Below are 14523 nucleotides of genomic sequence, written 5' to 3' on the forward strand. Positions count from 1 at the left end.
AATAATAATTCATTTTCTATATACATACTATAGGGATGATACAGGTTCTATACATATAGAATTTTTTTTAATACATGTACAATATATTCTCTATACAATAATGATACCCTTTTTATATATGTTTTGGAATTAGTTGAAAAGGGCTACAAATATGAAATTATTTTAAAAGGTCTAAAGGATATCTTTTAAAGTAACTTTCACAAATAACAAATATAAAAATTATATTTATATGTTATAGTTATAATTTACATAATTGAGTTCCATAGCAAACTATGGTTATTTATATGTATATTTCGCTATACATATACAAAAGTAGCAATTGTATAATCTGTTTCAGTATACATATACAAATGAATCAATTGTATAATTTGTGTTTGTATATAGCGATAAAAAAGAAAAACAAAAAAAAAATGGGCACGGGAAGATTTGTATTTGTATAACCGTAAGTGTATAAGACGATAATATATGTATTTGTAGTTGTATATACAATTTTCTCTGTCTTTATACAAATGTAATGTATACATTTGTGTTTGTATAAAGTGAGAGAGACGAGTGAGAGTGGCGAGCGAGATGTGGGAGAAATGAATGAAAATATATGTAAATATACAATTTTCTTTCGCTTTATACAAATACAAATATATTTTATACATTTGTGTTTGTATAAAAATGAGAGAGGTGAGAAAGAGGCTGACGAGCGATAAAACTTAGGAGAGAGGAGAATGACAACAGTTTGCTACAGGTTACAATTAAATCGAACTATAATTATAATATTTAATTTAAATCAATAATTAATTATTATATACAATTTTTTCCTATAAGCTTTTTGGGCCATCCAGTGTCAATAGTTTCAATTTGAAATTATCCCTAGAAGTTTAGTTTAGTGCTACGTGTCAAATGACGTAATTTGTAAAGTAACATTAAGAGTCAACGGTCAATGACATAATATGCCTATCAAAGTCAACGGTCAATAAAAATGTGTCATATGTATAAATAATATAATATAATCTATAATCATAAAAAATATTTGGTTATATATTAAATTATTTTTCATATGAAAAAAGTTGGAGGTCTATATATTGAAATCCTAGTTTTAGTTTCTTTCATATTTTTTCTCCTCGGTTCATTTCATTAGCCGAAACCAACTCTCTTAGAACTTGAGATTTGCAATTTCTCTTCGTTCGGACAACATGTTTCATATGGGGAGTAACCATCAACATTAAATCGGTAAATCTTACCCTCTATCAATTTTATAAAAATTATCGATTTAAAATTTATATACTATCCATTTTTTCTATTATGAATCTTGTTCTACTTTATTTTTTTATAATATTATTTAAAAGTTAGATACATGTCCAATCATGATTTTTTTAATCAATTTTTTTTATCGATGTGTTGAAACATCTATGCGTTATGTGTGACATTAGGAATTTACTAAAAAAAAAAACATTATAACTAACAAATAAGGAATCATATAAAAAACAAACTTGAAATGTGTGTCAACTTTGTAATGGTAGGGCATATATGAGCGATTTTTATAACGAGGGGCATATTAGCTTCAAATAACAAAGTTGAAGGATAATATTATCGAAGCAAACAAATAAAAGATAGAAAATTTATTATAGTTTTTTCACTTTCACGTTTTAGAAGAAATATTAAATATTGATAAGTATGACAAATTCAGGAATTTATCATAGTGGGAATACAAATGCAATGTACAACACCCCCAAACGATCACTACACTAAGCAACTCCTTGTTGCTGGGTGTTCACTGTTTAATTTTATCGGACCAAACAAGTAAAAGATGGAAAAGTTTTCATAGTTTTTACACTTTCACATTTAAGAAAACATATCAAATATTGATAAGTAAAAATAAATAGAACCTAGTGACTAATCGAGGAATTTATCATAGTGAAAATAGAACCTAGTGACTAATCGAAACCTTACGTGTGGGCTCTTATGAGTCAGAGCCGTGAAAGCATCATGGGTAAACAAAATTTCAACCATATGGCAACGGCCCCAAATAAATGGCAAAACACGAATAAGCACCTTATTTTTTGTTTTTCAGAAATAGGAAAAATCGGATAGTACTGATGCGGGCTGCAGAAAAAGAGTCAGAAAAGTTTCAATAAAGGGTCAAAGCTCCACATGGGAATTTGCGATTTTCAATTTCAATTCCCCTTTTCAGTACGGTAAACTATTTGTTCCTACACTTCCCTTCGACTCTATAACTGTGAGTTATCTGCAATCTAATTTGTTGAATTTTGCGATGAATTTTTCTATGAATTTTGCTTTTGATTGAACTGATAGTCCTATAGAAGTGGCTGTGGATCCTTTTTCTGTCATTGATATGTGATTGATGAGAGAAAGGAGAATGTAGAGAGAGAGAAAGAAGAGGGTTCCATTGATGGAGGTTGGAAGGAAAAGAGAACAAGTGAAATAACTGGTTTCGGGTCGGGTATGAGTTTCTTTTTTACACTCTACCCTTGTGAGACTCCATTCATGGGATTTAGGTATATTATTGTTGTTGAATTGTTGGGTCGGGTATGAGTTTGTAGCTTGAAACTTAGGGATAAGTTATTTGCTTATGAGCTAAGCATAGTGTCCCTCAGTCTAAATTAATTAAGGGTAAACTACAAATAGTTGTTAACGGATATATTGTATTGTGAGTTTAAGTATTATATTTGTTTTGATTGTTAATTACATTTTATTGTAGTGTATGTTCAAATACATCATTAGGTAGTGACAAAAAGTCTTATTTTGTGTAATGAATGATTTGGTGTTTTCGCATCATTATCTTATAATATTGTTTTTTCTCATTATGTCTTTATTGGTTATTTAATAATCCTATTTTATTCTTTATGTACCTTTTTATAGTAGTTGTACTCCGTATTCTACTTTTCTTGTAGATATATCATTTGAATCGTTGATATGTGACGGAGAATACAATCTATCCAAACTATACATTACAAAACTGTACTTAACAACCATTTATTCTTTATTTGGATGGTTACTCCGTACTGTTTCATAATGTATTGTATCATGTATGATTTAATGAATACAATGTTTGGATATACTGTATCATTCTCCATCATTACATAATATCACATGTCAATAATTTGAATGACATATCTACAAGAAAAGTATAGTATGGGTAGAGCTACTACGAAACGGTAGTGTAAAGAATATAATAAAATTATTAAATAATAAGTAAAGATAAAATGAGAAGAAGATATTAAGGTAACCACGCGATTACATCAAATCGGTCATTACACAAAATGAGACTTTTTGTCGTTACCTAACGATGGATTTAAATGATACTTTACAATAAAATTTAAGCAACAATCATAATAATATTGTATTTAAACTAACAATTTAATGAGTAACAACCTTCCAAACAAGGTGTTAGTGTCAAAATATAAGGGCAGGGTCAGTCATAATTGAATGGTACTCACAAGGAAGGGTATATTGAACTATATCAAATAGAACACGACTATATTTGATTGTTTCCACTACAAAATATTGTGAATAATTAAAGAATTGGTTCTCGGATAGTTTGAAAGACTTTGGTTCACTAAAATGTCATGTGTGATAACATATCATGCATTTCTTGGCTTTCTACTTTTCATATGCAATAGATTTCTGTGTAGAAAAGATGGCCATCAACTGCTTCAGTGAAGCTGTAGAATAGCTCCAATTGTATTTTATAGCTCGCTAATGATTCTATGTTCACTTGTTTATCCTCTAATATGATTGTTTTGAGACACACTTCATACACTATGATGCTCGAATAGCTGGTTTATTATTGTTATACTTCTATTCAAGTATGTCTAGACATTTTTCCTTTGATTGCTACAGAGAAGGGAATTGAAAGGCGTCGATCCCTGTTTTTAAGAGCATAGACAGACCTCTTTACAGATAGCTAATTTCTTTTCCGACAAATCAAAAACAAAATTCTATTCTGTTGTAGACAGACTCTATCTCTCGTAAAGAAAAGAAAAAAGGTTTGCTGCGGATGATGTACCTGGTGAATTTTATTGGGGAAAGGATGAGCAGTGTCCGTCACCAAAATTTGAGATTACAGCCTTTTGTCCTTTGAGATTTTGGGAAGTTTGGAGGTGCCTTAGAAATCTACTGATGTCCCCTCTAACTTCTGAAAATTCATATTAATCCTTCTGTATATTAGTTCCTTCCCCCCTTCAGTTCCTGGCTTCACCATTTTCCAAGTGTTAATTCTTTTGGAATTGATGACCATTCTTAGCTGGAGGATAAGAGTATATACTTTAGCCTCTTTTTCTTTATTTTTCTGCACTGATTGATATTGACTTGATTTTTCGTTGGCCATGTTTTTAAGTATCATATATCCACGTCAGTCTTAATCTTTTCCCCTTCAAATTTTTTGTTTTTTTATTCACAATCACATACGTTTACTTGTAGAGAATAAGTGAAACTCCAAGTATCATCCTGTAGTTTCCTTGCATTTTGAAGCTTAGACATGGCAGAAAAGGCATGTGTAAAGCGACTCCAAAAGGAATATAGAGCACTTTGTAAAGTATGTATCTTTGTTCCTTCAGTTAATATATTATACATAAATTTACTGTATTACAAGGCAGCTTCCTTTACTTCCCATGAAAATGAATATGTCATAAGTCCTACTTAAAGTGCAGGTTAATCACATTGGATCTTACTTGTTATGAACTCAAGTTGTGACTTTCATCTTCTTGCCCCTCGTGACATTACCACTTGTAATTTATTGTAGCTTAACATTTGTTATTTTAGTTGAAGTTCTTTGCTTTTCTCTTCCTGATTGCCAGAGGTGATAGCATGGCGCTTCTATTATTATTTTCTATACAACTTGAACCTAAAGTTTTGTTTGGTGGACTTATTGGTATTGGACAACATGTACTGTGCCGTGTTAATTATACTCTTCTTCCTGGTGTGTGTTTGGACATTTATACTCTGATCTGAGTCCTCAGTAAGTGATGAAGACTGTGATATTGCAGGAACCTGTCTCCCATGTTGTGGCCCGCCCTTCTCCAAATGATATTCTTGAGTGGCGTAAGTCTCTGCTGCTTGTTCTCTCAACCTGTATTTGTCAATATAAGTAATTGAACATATTGGTTATCATGAACTTTGTCTAGTTCCTTTTCTTTCTACCAAATAAGCAGATGGTCTTATTCCTTTCCTGTTGATACTTCCTTTGCATGAATTTTTGTTTTCACTTGTTTGTGCCCCATGCATCTAAATACACTCTATTGTAAGGCAGTCTAGTAAGGAACTAAATTGACACAAATCACCTAAATGAAAACTGCCGATAAGGGAATGAAATTGTTATGTATCATCTGATGCTCTTCTTCTAGTGCATATATTTTTCTCGGCTTACTTGGCAATGTGCTATAGTTTTAGCTTCTTTTTGTCGGATGACTCATTAGCTGTTTGCTTTGCTTTTCCTAATCTTCCCAGTTTTACCTAAATCTCATGTCCAGATTACGTTTTGGAGGGGAGTGAAGGAACACCCTTTGCAGGTTTCTACTTTCCCTAACTAACTTTGATATTTATTTTTGACAATGCACTAATACTGTAATGTGATGCACCTTCTTCCCAAACCTTATCATTTGACACTCTTTTTATCACCTTTGAATACTGTAGTCGTTTTTCTGAGTTAGTCTTTCTCTTCTGGTTGTTGCTTGTGAAATGCTGCCAACTTCAATAATAAGGTGGATTATATTATGGTAAGATCAAGTTTCCTCCAGAATATCCATTTAAACCTCCTGGAATCAGGTAATCTATATTCAGACCAGTTTGATTATCCCAGACTTGTTTCTACTCTTTGAGCAATGTGTCTCAGTAAGGTTTTTCTTTTTGTTATTTGGAATCACATCAACTATGTTTGCTTTGTCTGTAGCATGGTTACTCCCAATGGAAGGTTTATGACACAAAAGAAAATTTGTTTATCTATGAGTGATTGTAAGTGTTAATAGAGTGAATTATAGTTACTATTGTTTGTTGTTTTGAATGGATTTGGTGTTCCTGACCTTAGTTTTGCCATATTGCTTCACAGTTCATCCAGAGAGCTGGAACCCTATGTGGTCTGTGTCAAGGTAATAACTTACAATATACTTATCAAAGAGTAAAACATATGATGACTTTATTTGTCTCGCCATCCCACAGCTCTCCTTTTTTTCAGTCAAATTTGTCTGAAAATCATTATTTTGCCCACAAAACTTATTTCCCCTTTTTGTATAACAAAATTGTGAGCTGAAGTATTTTTCTGATTACTTTTCAGAACAAAGTAGCAAAAACCTGTATTTTTTATTTTTCCGAAATAAGTTGAATATTTAGTTTTACTATGTTGTCTTCTTAGTCATATTTCTTCATTTGGATTGATCTTCCTCCACTTACCTGCAGCATACTCACTGGACTGCTCTCTTTTATGGTAAAGGACCTGATTTCATTTTCATTACTGATTTATTTTTCTGAATTGCGCTCTTTATTTTTAGTTAATGCTCATTTCTTTTATGTGTATGACAGTTAGGTTCTTCTGTCTTTACACATCAAGCAGCACTAAACAAAATATGGTCCTTGTTTTGAACTCCACCAGCTATAGGCTGAAATTAAATCCTATCTCATCCCACTGACCTGTTGAACATAACGTAAAGCCACCTTCGAATGGTGCAAAGGAGAGGTGGGAGCTGCCTTGAATTCTTCCTATATTTCCCTTTGCCTGCTTAGAAAACTGCAGTAATCCTCCCAGTTACCCACCCCGTCTTTTAGGACGCCTTTCTCTTTTCTAATCTTTCGAAATGGTTACTGCTTCTTGACACTAACCCTTTCTTATTGTTAGTAAGATAGGTTGTCTTGGTTCCGCAACATGGATCATTTCAAATCTGGCTTTTCATGATATGGAACCCCTATATTTTAGTATGCTGAGTAATTGGTCCATATTAGGCCTGCATTATCCACAATGCTTATCGTAGATATCTTGAAAACCATAGACGACTAAATCCACGAAATATTCCTTTCTGTACATCCTATAGCTCAAAATCTTTTTTTGCTTCCCAAACATTTATTTGCATTAGTCCTAGGCAACAACATTAGTTAATTTCTGATTTTGGTTATCAAAAAAACATTCATTTGCATTAGTGGCAACTTTTATGTCTCCCATCCTGCAGATGGACACCAGCCCTACCACAGGCAGTGTAACAACAACAGTTGCTGAGAAACAGAAGCTTGCTAAGGCTTCTCTTGCTTTCAATTGTAAGAAGTGAGTCAACTACGAGTTCAACGCTGCATACCTTGTATTTGTTTCAGATAATTGCCTTAAGCTGTATAGTTCATGCAGTACAAAATCTGTTACATGATAAGTGATCTACTATTTTCACAATAATGTCAATTGTTTGAATAGCTCCTTCTATTTGATACCTTTTTAACTCACTAATTTTGCATCTCAGCCCTACCTTTAGAAAATTGTTTCCAGAGTATGTGGAGAAGTATGAAGAGCAACAGCTCCTGGTGCATCCAGACCAGGAGCAGGTGTCATCCATGCCAACTCAAGCGGAAATTTCCTCACCCTTGTTGGATGGTTTGAATAGCGTAGAGCCCCATAAGGACATGGAGAACCAACAGAGGAAATCTTTGCCAACTTGGTTGTTGCTGTTGCTAGTATCAATATTTGGTGTTGTAATGGCTCTGCCGCTACTTCAGCTTTGATGGTGAGTTTCATTAGCAGGGAACTTGCTATTCTCTAGAACAAAGTATCCGAATTCTATGGTTGTGTAATACTTCTCTGTGTGATTACCTGTAAGTGCAAAATGTTCTAGGTTTGTCATATATCTCTAGGTTTGCCAACATTTGGTTAATGCAAGTTTAGAAAAGAAAATTCAATTTCACATTGGTTAGCACATTACATTCACTGGACAACCCCTCTGCATATTTTATTTAGACATTTCAATTACTGACTTGTTTTAATTGAGCACGTGATAAAATATTTTTATTAGATATTTCATGATTAAATTTTGGTAATATGTTTTGTGTGTTATCTAAAATGTCCATTATGTGAATAAGTTAATCACTTAAGTATGTCATCTCTTTTAATTATTCACATCATCTTCAATTGGAATATGTCTGAGGTTAAGGTGAAATATTGTAAGTGTTAACTTATCTAAGTAATTAGCATAAGAGAACAGGCGCAAGAAAACAAGTCCATAATTTGAACCGAAAGTGTGATAAAAATGTGTTCAGATGCTGAATTGAAACGAGTAAGATTTCAAGTACCTAAATGAAATTTGTTTAGACTTTGGTCAATATAGCCTTCTTAATATCTACTGTATAATTTTAGCTTGATCACTCTTGGTTTAATTATTTCTTTCTGCAACAAAAGATGCATTGATATTTTTCAACAAAATAACTGAAATACTGTTATGTAAGAGAGAGAAATTGTTTCATTCTCAAATAGAGAAGCCCACTGCATTGTTGTTTATACATAAATAAATCATATATTTACTGACTATAAGAAGATGAAAGTGTCAAACTTCACATCTGCATCAAGAATAATAAACGAATGAGAGTTCTACAACTCTTCAAAAATGTCATTGGGTGTCGATCTTTCTAAAATAGTGCATTTTTGAAGAATTCGACATGGGTGCGGCAACATTTTCAGAGATTTCCATTTTTTTTTCAAACATCAAAGATCTCTCACTCATTTGAAATTTACATCAAAAATAAAAAAACAGTTTCACCTCATCTGCCTCGTTGTTCTATATCTACATTAATTCTTGGACTTGAAGGATTAACCCTATTATCTCTACTCAAGAGCCTTTTCAAAGACCTCAGTCTTGTGGGCATTGGAGATTTATCTTCTTCCTCTTCTACTACTTCGTTAATCTGCCTTGGAATATCTATTATCAATGAAACACACGGTCTATCACTCGTAGAATCTAACGAGGATGACGATGATGGTGCTGCTACTGGTGGTGGAGGAGAATTAGGATCCTGCAAATCTTCCTCCAAATTATTAGAACCCATTGTGCTCACTTGATTCTCATTTCCCCAAAACAACACATTTGTTGGGAAATTTATCACCTCTTCTTCTATTGGTGTTCTAAGTATGGTTTCCACTGTTGCTTCTTGTAACATGACTGGGTTTCGACAAAGAGGGCAAGTAGAATGAGATTGAAGCCACATATCAATGCAATCTACATGAAATCCATGATTGCATTTAGGCAAAAGTCTTGCCATTTCACCTTCAGAGACATCGCAAAGACAAACAGCACATTCCAATCCATCTTTGAATTCTTCTGGATCGAATAAAACTACAGGAATTGTTTTAAGAAGAACAGGGTCAAGCCCCCTGTTGAGAACAGATGTAACATGAACTTCATGACCTGGAGAAAAGTCGAAACGGCGCCGGCGCCGCCGCTGCCGTGTGGCAGCATTGCGGTGGTTGTCCGCTTGCCGGCGTTGATTCCAGAACCATTTTGAGTAAAGGTGGAGAAAGAAGACTAACATCAATACAAGAAAGAGAACTATGACTGCTACCACTAGTATTTTCCCTGTGAGCTCAATCATACTTGGATCATCCAGTTTACCATTGTTCTGCAAAACATCCGCCATTTTTAGAAAAACTAATTTATTTTTGAGCTAATCCAGAAAGTTGAATCCAATCCTGGATTTACCAAATACTCAAGGATAATCGACACTCTAACAAATGAGCTATTAATTAACAAATGAGCTATTAATATTCTTCTTTTTTGTGTTATTCGATCTGCAAACTCTGAAAATTGTTCAAAATTTGAGATTCAAATAGGATACAACACAGAAAGTAAAATCTTCTCAACGCATTCGATCAAAAGACCCAAGTGTAAGAGCTTTAAGATCCAGAAATTTTAAAAAAAAAATTAGAAAGAGAAAAGATGAAGATGGAAATATGTTAAGATAGTGGTATATATGTATAGAGTTGAGATATGAAGAAGACAAAAAATTGGTCTAATTAAGAAAGGGGGAAAAAGTGTAGAAGAAGAAGAAAAGAGTAGAAGCAAATGACAGTTGAAGGTATATTTTAATGGAAGATTAGAGTCAAATAAGAGGGAAAAAAGAGACTCACCATGGCTGCTAAGGCGTCTAAACGACGAATAACATTTCAAACATCAAATAAATACTACCTTATAACACCATGGTCCAGACGGGAGTGGGCATGTTAAGCTCTCTGCGTAAATGCCCTTATCGAAAGTCAATTTGATTAATTTTTAAAAATAAATCAAATCACATTAATTCGATATTTTAAATAAAAAAATTAGATATTCTAAAACTATATGAATGTACTATAAATCACAATTTTTTGCATATTAATATGATGAAAAAATACATCTTAAAATGATAGTTAAAATTTTTGTAGTTTGACTCCAAAAATAGAAACCATGACAAACAATACAGGATGGAGGGAGTATCATACTAACATTTTATATTAAAAAAAAATTTAAAAAGGAAAATCAATTTCTTTTTGTTAATCAATTACCATCAATATTCCTGTATACAATCAATTTTATACGTAAATACAAATAGAATTTTCAATATTTCAGTATTTTCTTTATAAATATTGAATATCACATCATATATTAAAAAATTAAAATACATACCAATTACATAGTATCGAATTGCGGTGTCAAAGTTCGATTGAATATGGTAATTCAACATGTACTGTATCATGTCCATTCCTAACTTTGACCATAATTTTGAACCTTTTTATTTTTATTTTCTTGCTCCTGTATTTGTTTTGAAATTTGAACTGAATTGAGGAAAAAATGATCGCTAACCAAAATAAATAAATCAATACTATTTGACTTGAGGCTTTTAATTAAAAATTGAGGAATTTTATTTATCTTTTACTATTAACAGTTAATAGTTATAGTTAGATTTAAATGTTTGACGACTTTCGACAACCATCAACAAAACCAAAAATTGTGACGAGATTCTCTTTCCACTTCTGTTGCAAATGAAATTTGGGAGCCTTGTGGGGTCGTTTGGTTGCTGGATCATGAAAATAATTTCCCTATAAAATTTGATATTAAAATATTTCTTGATGAATTGATTTTATATGGCCATTCATAAATTCAATTAGAGAAAATTTTAGTTTGTGTTAAAATAAAGATATTTTATGACAGTTTATTTGAGATAGTTTCGAACTGATTCATAATAAGTCATGTAAGAAGCGTATATCTAATTGATTAACTTTATACAAATATAAGTAGAAGAATCAAATATCAACTAAAATTAAATTAAAAAGCACGTTTATACTTTATATTTTTAAAAGTCAAATACTCCATTCTTTTTCATCAAATAATTATTTATCTGAAAAATGTTAGTTAAACTTGTTTTACAATGTGTACTTATTTTTCAATTTTAAGTAGAAATATTGACTAATGACTATTATTGAAAAGAAATTCTAGTAACATGAAACTCATAAATTCCTTGTTCAAATATGTCAGAAATCAGTTTTAACATGTTGTTGACCAAAGAGTGAAGCAAATGTACTATTTTAGCCTACTTCAAAAATTAATTTACAAATTATTGTCACCTCTTTTAATTAAATCAACTCTTATTTTGACTTGACTCACAACATAGTACATTTCTGTTAAAAGAGCCATTGCCCCACACCAAAGTTTTTTCAAAGAGTGAGAGGAGCATGAGACAATTGACATTTCTTTAGAAAATGTGTCTCAAAAATATTTTAATAATAATCGAAATTATTGTTACGATAAAAACTTTACAAATAATTTTTTATCTCCTATATTATTTAATAGTGTATTTTTAAAGGTATATATGTGTCCACGTGGATATGTTACTATTTATAATTATGTAATATTTATGATGTCCACGTGGACACATATGTACCTTTAAAATATATTATTAAATAGCGAAAGGGTAAAAGGTTATTTCTAAAGTTCTGTATTGTTACATCAATTTTGATCAAAGTTCGAGTATATTTCGATCAGATGTTTTCCCCATTTCTTTGCTTGTTCAAATTTCACCATATAAAGAAATCAATTTTTTTATGTATATACTTATTTAGTTATTTTGTGTAATTAGTTGTAAAATTATATATTTTTTAAAAATATTCAAAATTTTAGTATATATCTCTAAAAAAAAGTAGGTTTTTTCTTTTGGAAATTCACAACACTATGTGGTAACATTCTCATCGTACAATAGCTTAGAGAAAATATAAACCGGACTAGACAAGCCTCATGTTATGAGTTTATGGTCGAGTTGCACATGGAGGCTAGATTCAATCTCAGGTCTTCCTTATGGGAAACTCACCTCCGAAGCACTCAGCCATGTCTTTGCGGGATCTAAAAAAAGTTATTATTTCTATACGTATAAAGTTATGTTTTATACCTAGAAATTTTTCAACAAAGGATATTTGATTGACCATTCTTAAATCAATATAGCTATGCCATTGCTTATTTCATTTCTCCTAAGGTACTTATATCTTGATATTTTAACTACTCTTCTTAATGAAAGCTCTGATTCCGCTAGTAAATATCATATTACAAATTGTAAAAATTTAAGGAATCCCATAGTGTAATTCAATAATTACATTTTGTCCCGACAAAATTAGTATTTACAAAAAATCCCTTAAATTTGTTGTTCTGTGATACTTTAGACTCTAATGATACATGGTAAATGATACATGGTAAGTTTAAACTGTTGAGAAAAAAATGGGGAAAAACGGTACAATTAATGTTGTTACTAAAACAGCTTAATTTAAGGTAACAGATCATTAATCACCATAAAATCAGCACGTAATTGGATAACATTCTCCCCTATGTATAAGGTAACAGATCATTAAACATTTGGATAACATTCTCCCCTATATATTTTTCAAAGTCCTTTAGGAAATTGTTGTTAAAATTGACAGCAAACCATGTGTTGGTATCCTTTTAATCTTGTACTTTAGTGGCTGCAATTTGAAAATAAAACAGCAAATTATAACGATATTGAAATATAAATACTAAATAAAACAACTAATAACTTACTGATACATGGTTTCAGTTTTCAGAAATTCATACTACATGAAAAACATGCGATACATGTCTACTACATGTATCAGTGAATTAACTAAAACATTATAACTTGTGATACATATCTAATACATGTATCAGAAACATCGACTAAACAATTTTATATGTATCATCAAGTACAGTGGATGACACATTTATTAAACTTAGTGAATGATACATTATAACAATTTTCAAAACATGTATCAGTACATCAACTAAACAACTAATACCTTACTGATTTATGAAAGTGAATATCATATATATATATATATATATATATATATATCATTTGAACCTTTTGTAAGGTGACCGTTCATTTTCATCTGCTTGCCTCCAAGAACAAGAAGATTACCAAATTCATCTGCTTTTTGGTTGTTCGTTTAATCTTTCCTCTGATTGGAATTTGTTTCTTCGGTAACTGAACTTGGGGGTTTAGGGTTTTTATTTTTGGGAGTTGTTAACCATGTGGGTTTACGTTGAAGTTGCAATGGCGGAGTAAGTAATCTTTAAGAGAAGGAAGATGATTATGGAAAAAAAAGAACTGAAACTTGATGGAGTAAGAACAAAACGGGAGAAGTTAAGAGAAGTTGTCCTGATTTTTTAAATTTCAAAATTTTTGAATTTTGAAATTCAAAATTTCAAAATTGGGTCTTTTATTTAAAATTAATTAAAATTAATAATTCAAAATCAAAAAACTGATTTAAAAGGTTGAGTGTTTAAATGGAGAAAATTCAAAATCCAAAAACTGATTTAAAAGGTTGAGTGTTTTAATGGAGAAAAAATAGGCATTAAAATGGGTAATTGTGTATTATAGGAGAGAGAATGTAATGTATCTATAAACTTACACTAAAATTAAAAAAAAGGGAATTATGTAATATTTAAAAAAAGAAGGAAAAATTAGAGAATATAAAACTTATAGTTGTGTATTTAAGTTATTTTTCCTTACAGATTTGCGCCGAATTAACATCCAACGTTATGTGTGGCATGATGTTTGGATGGAAGAGAAAGTCAAATAGAAATCCTTGTCCATCCCTATATTATTGCTTTTTAATATGATTTGTTTTCCACCAAATGTATAGTTATGGACAACATGATGGTGTTTATTTAGTACTATAATAATTTTTCCCTCCTAACACCAAACCCACTCATTTCCCTTTTTGAGTCTTTCTATATCTATGTTAGGCTTAATTCCTTCTTATGTAGTATAGACTTTTACCTTTTCTTCAATAAATTATGGAAAAGAACTCCTACTATATGTATGAATTAGAGACATCAAGTTTGATGTTTTCTTTCATGGGCAAGAGTGAAGCTAGTATATTGTTAATCAAGTTTAGAAAAGATAGATTATTGAGTTGTGAGTAAATTATTTAAATATACTATATTTTAAAAATGAATTACTTCGTCCAATTTTAATTGTCATAATATCTATATTTAGAGTCAAATTATAAGAACCTTGACTAACATTTTAAGA

General features: G+C 31.2%; 2 protein-coding genes across 4 annotated transcripts; one reads left to right on the forward strand and one right to left on the reverse strand.

Moving 5' to 3' along the window:
- The first annotated feature begins 1205 nt into the window (after window positions 1–1205).
- Window positions 1206–7951, forward strand: LOC107021226 (ubiquitin-conjugating enzyme E2 34-like). 3 transcript variants are annotated; one of them, XM_027918056.1, is made up of 11 exons: window positions 1206–1224; window positions 2066–2189; window positions 4435–4549; window positions 5001–5055; window positions 5484–5522; window positions 5715–5778; window positions 5903–5964; window positions 6059–6098; window positions 6406–6433; window positions 7170–7261; window positions 7449–7707. In XM_027918056.1, exons 3-11 carry the CDS (start codon window positions 4493–4495, stop codon window positions 7705–7707), a joined length of 696 nt encoding a protein of 231 aa, XP_027773857.1. In that variant the 5' UTR covers window positions 1206–1224; window positions 2066–2189; window positions 4435–4492. The 3 variants fall into 3 exon arrangements, with proteins under 3 accessions (XP_027773857.1, XP_015077326.1, XP_015077327.1); XM_015221840.2 differs by lacking the exon at window positions 1206–1224 and having other exon boundaries at window positions 2016–2189; XM_015221841.2 differs by lacking the exon at window positions 1206–1224 and having other exon boundaries at window positions 2066–2230; window positions 7449–7951.
- A 485-nt stretch (window positions 7952–8436) lies between these two features.
- LOC107022708 (RING-H2 finger protein ATL3-like) lies at window positions 8437–10121 on the reverse strand. The gene has a single exon (XM_015223302.2). It carries the CDS (start codon window positions 9607–9609, stop codon window positions 8737–8739), a length of 873 nt encoding a protein of 290 aa, XP_015078788.1. The 5' UTR covers window positions 9610–10121; the 3' UTR covers window positions 8437–8736.
- Between the last annotated feature and the right edge of the window lie 4402 nt (window positions 10122–14523).

The sequence above is a fragment of the Solanum pennellii genome, chromosome 6, assembly GCF_001406875.1.
Source record: "Solanum pennellii chromosome 6, SPENNV200".
Lineage (NCBI taxonomy): Eukaryota > Viridiplantae > Streptophyta > Magnoliopsida > Solanales > Solanaceae > Solanum > Solanum pennellii.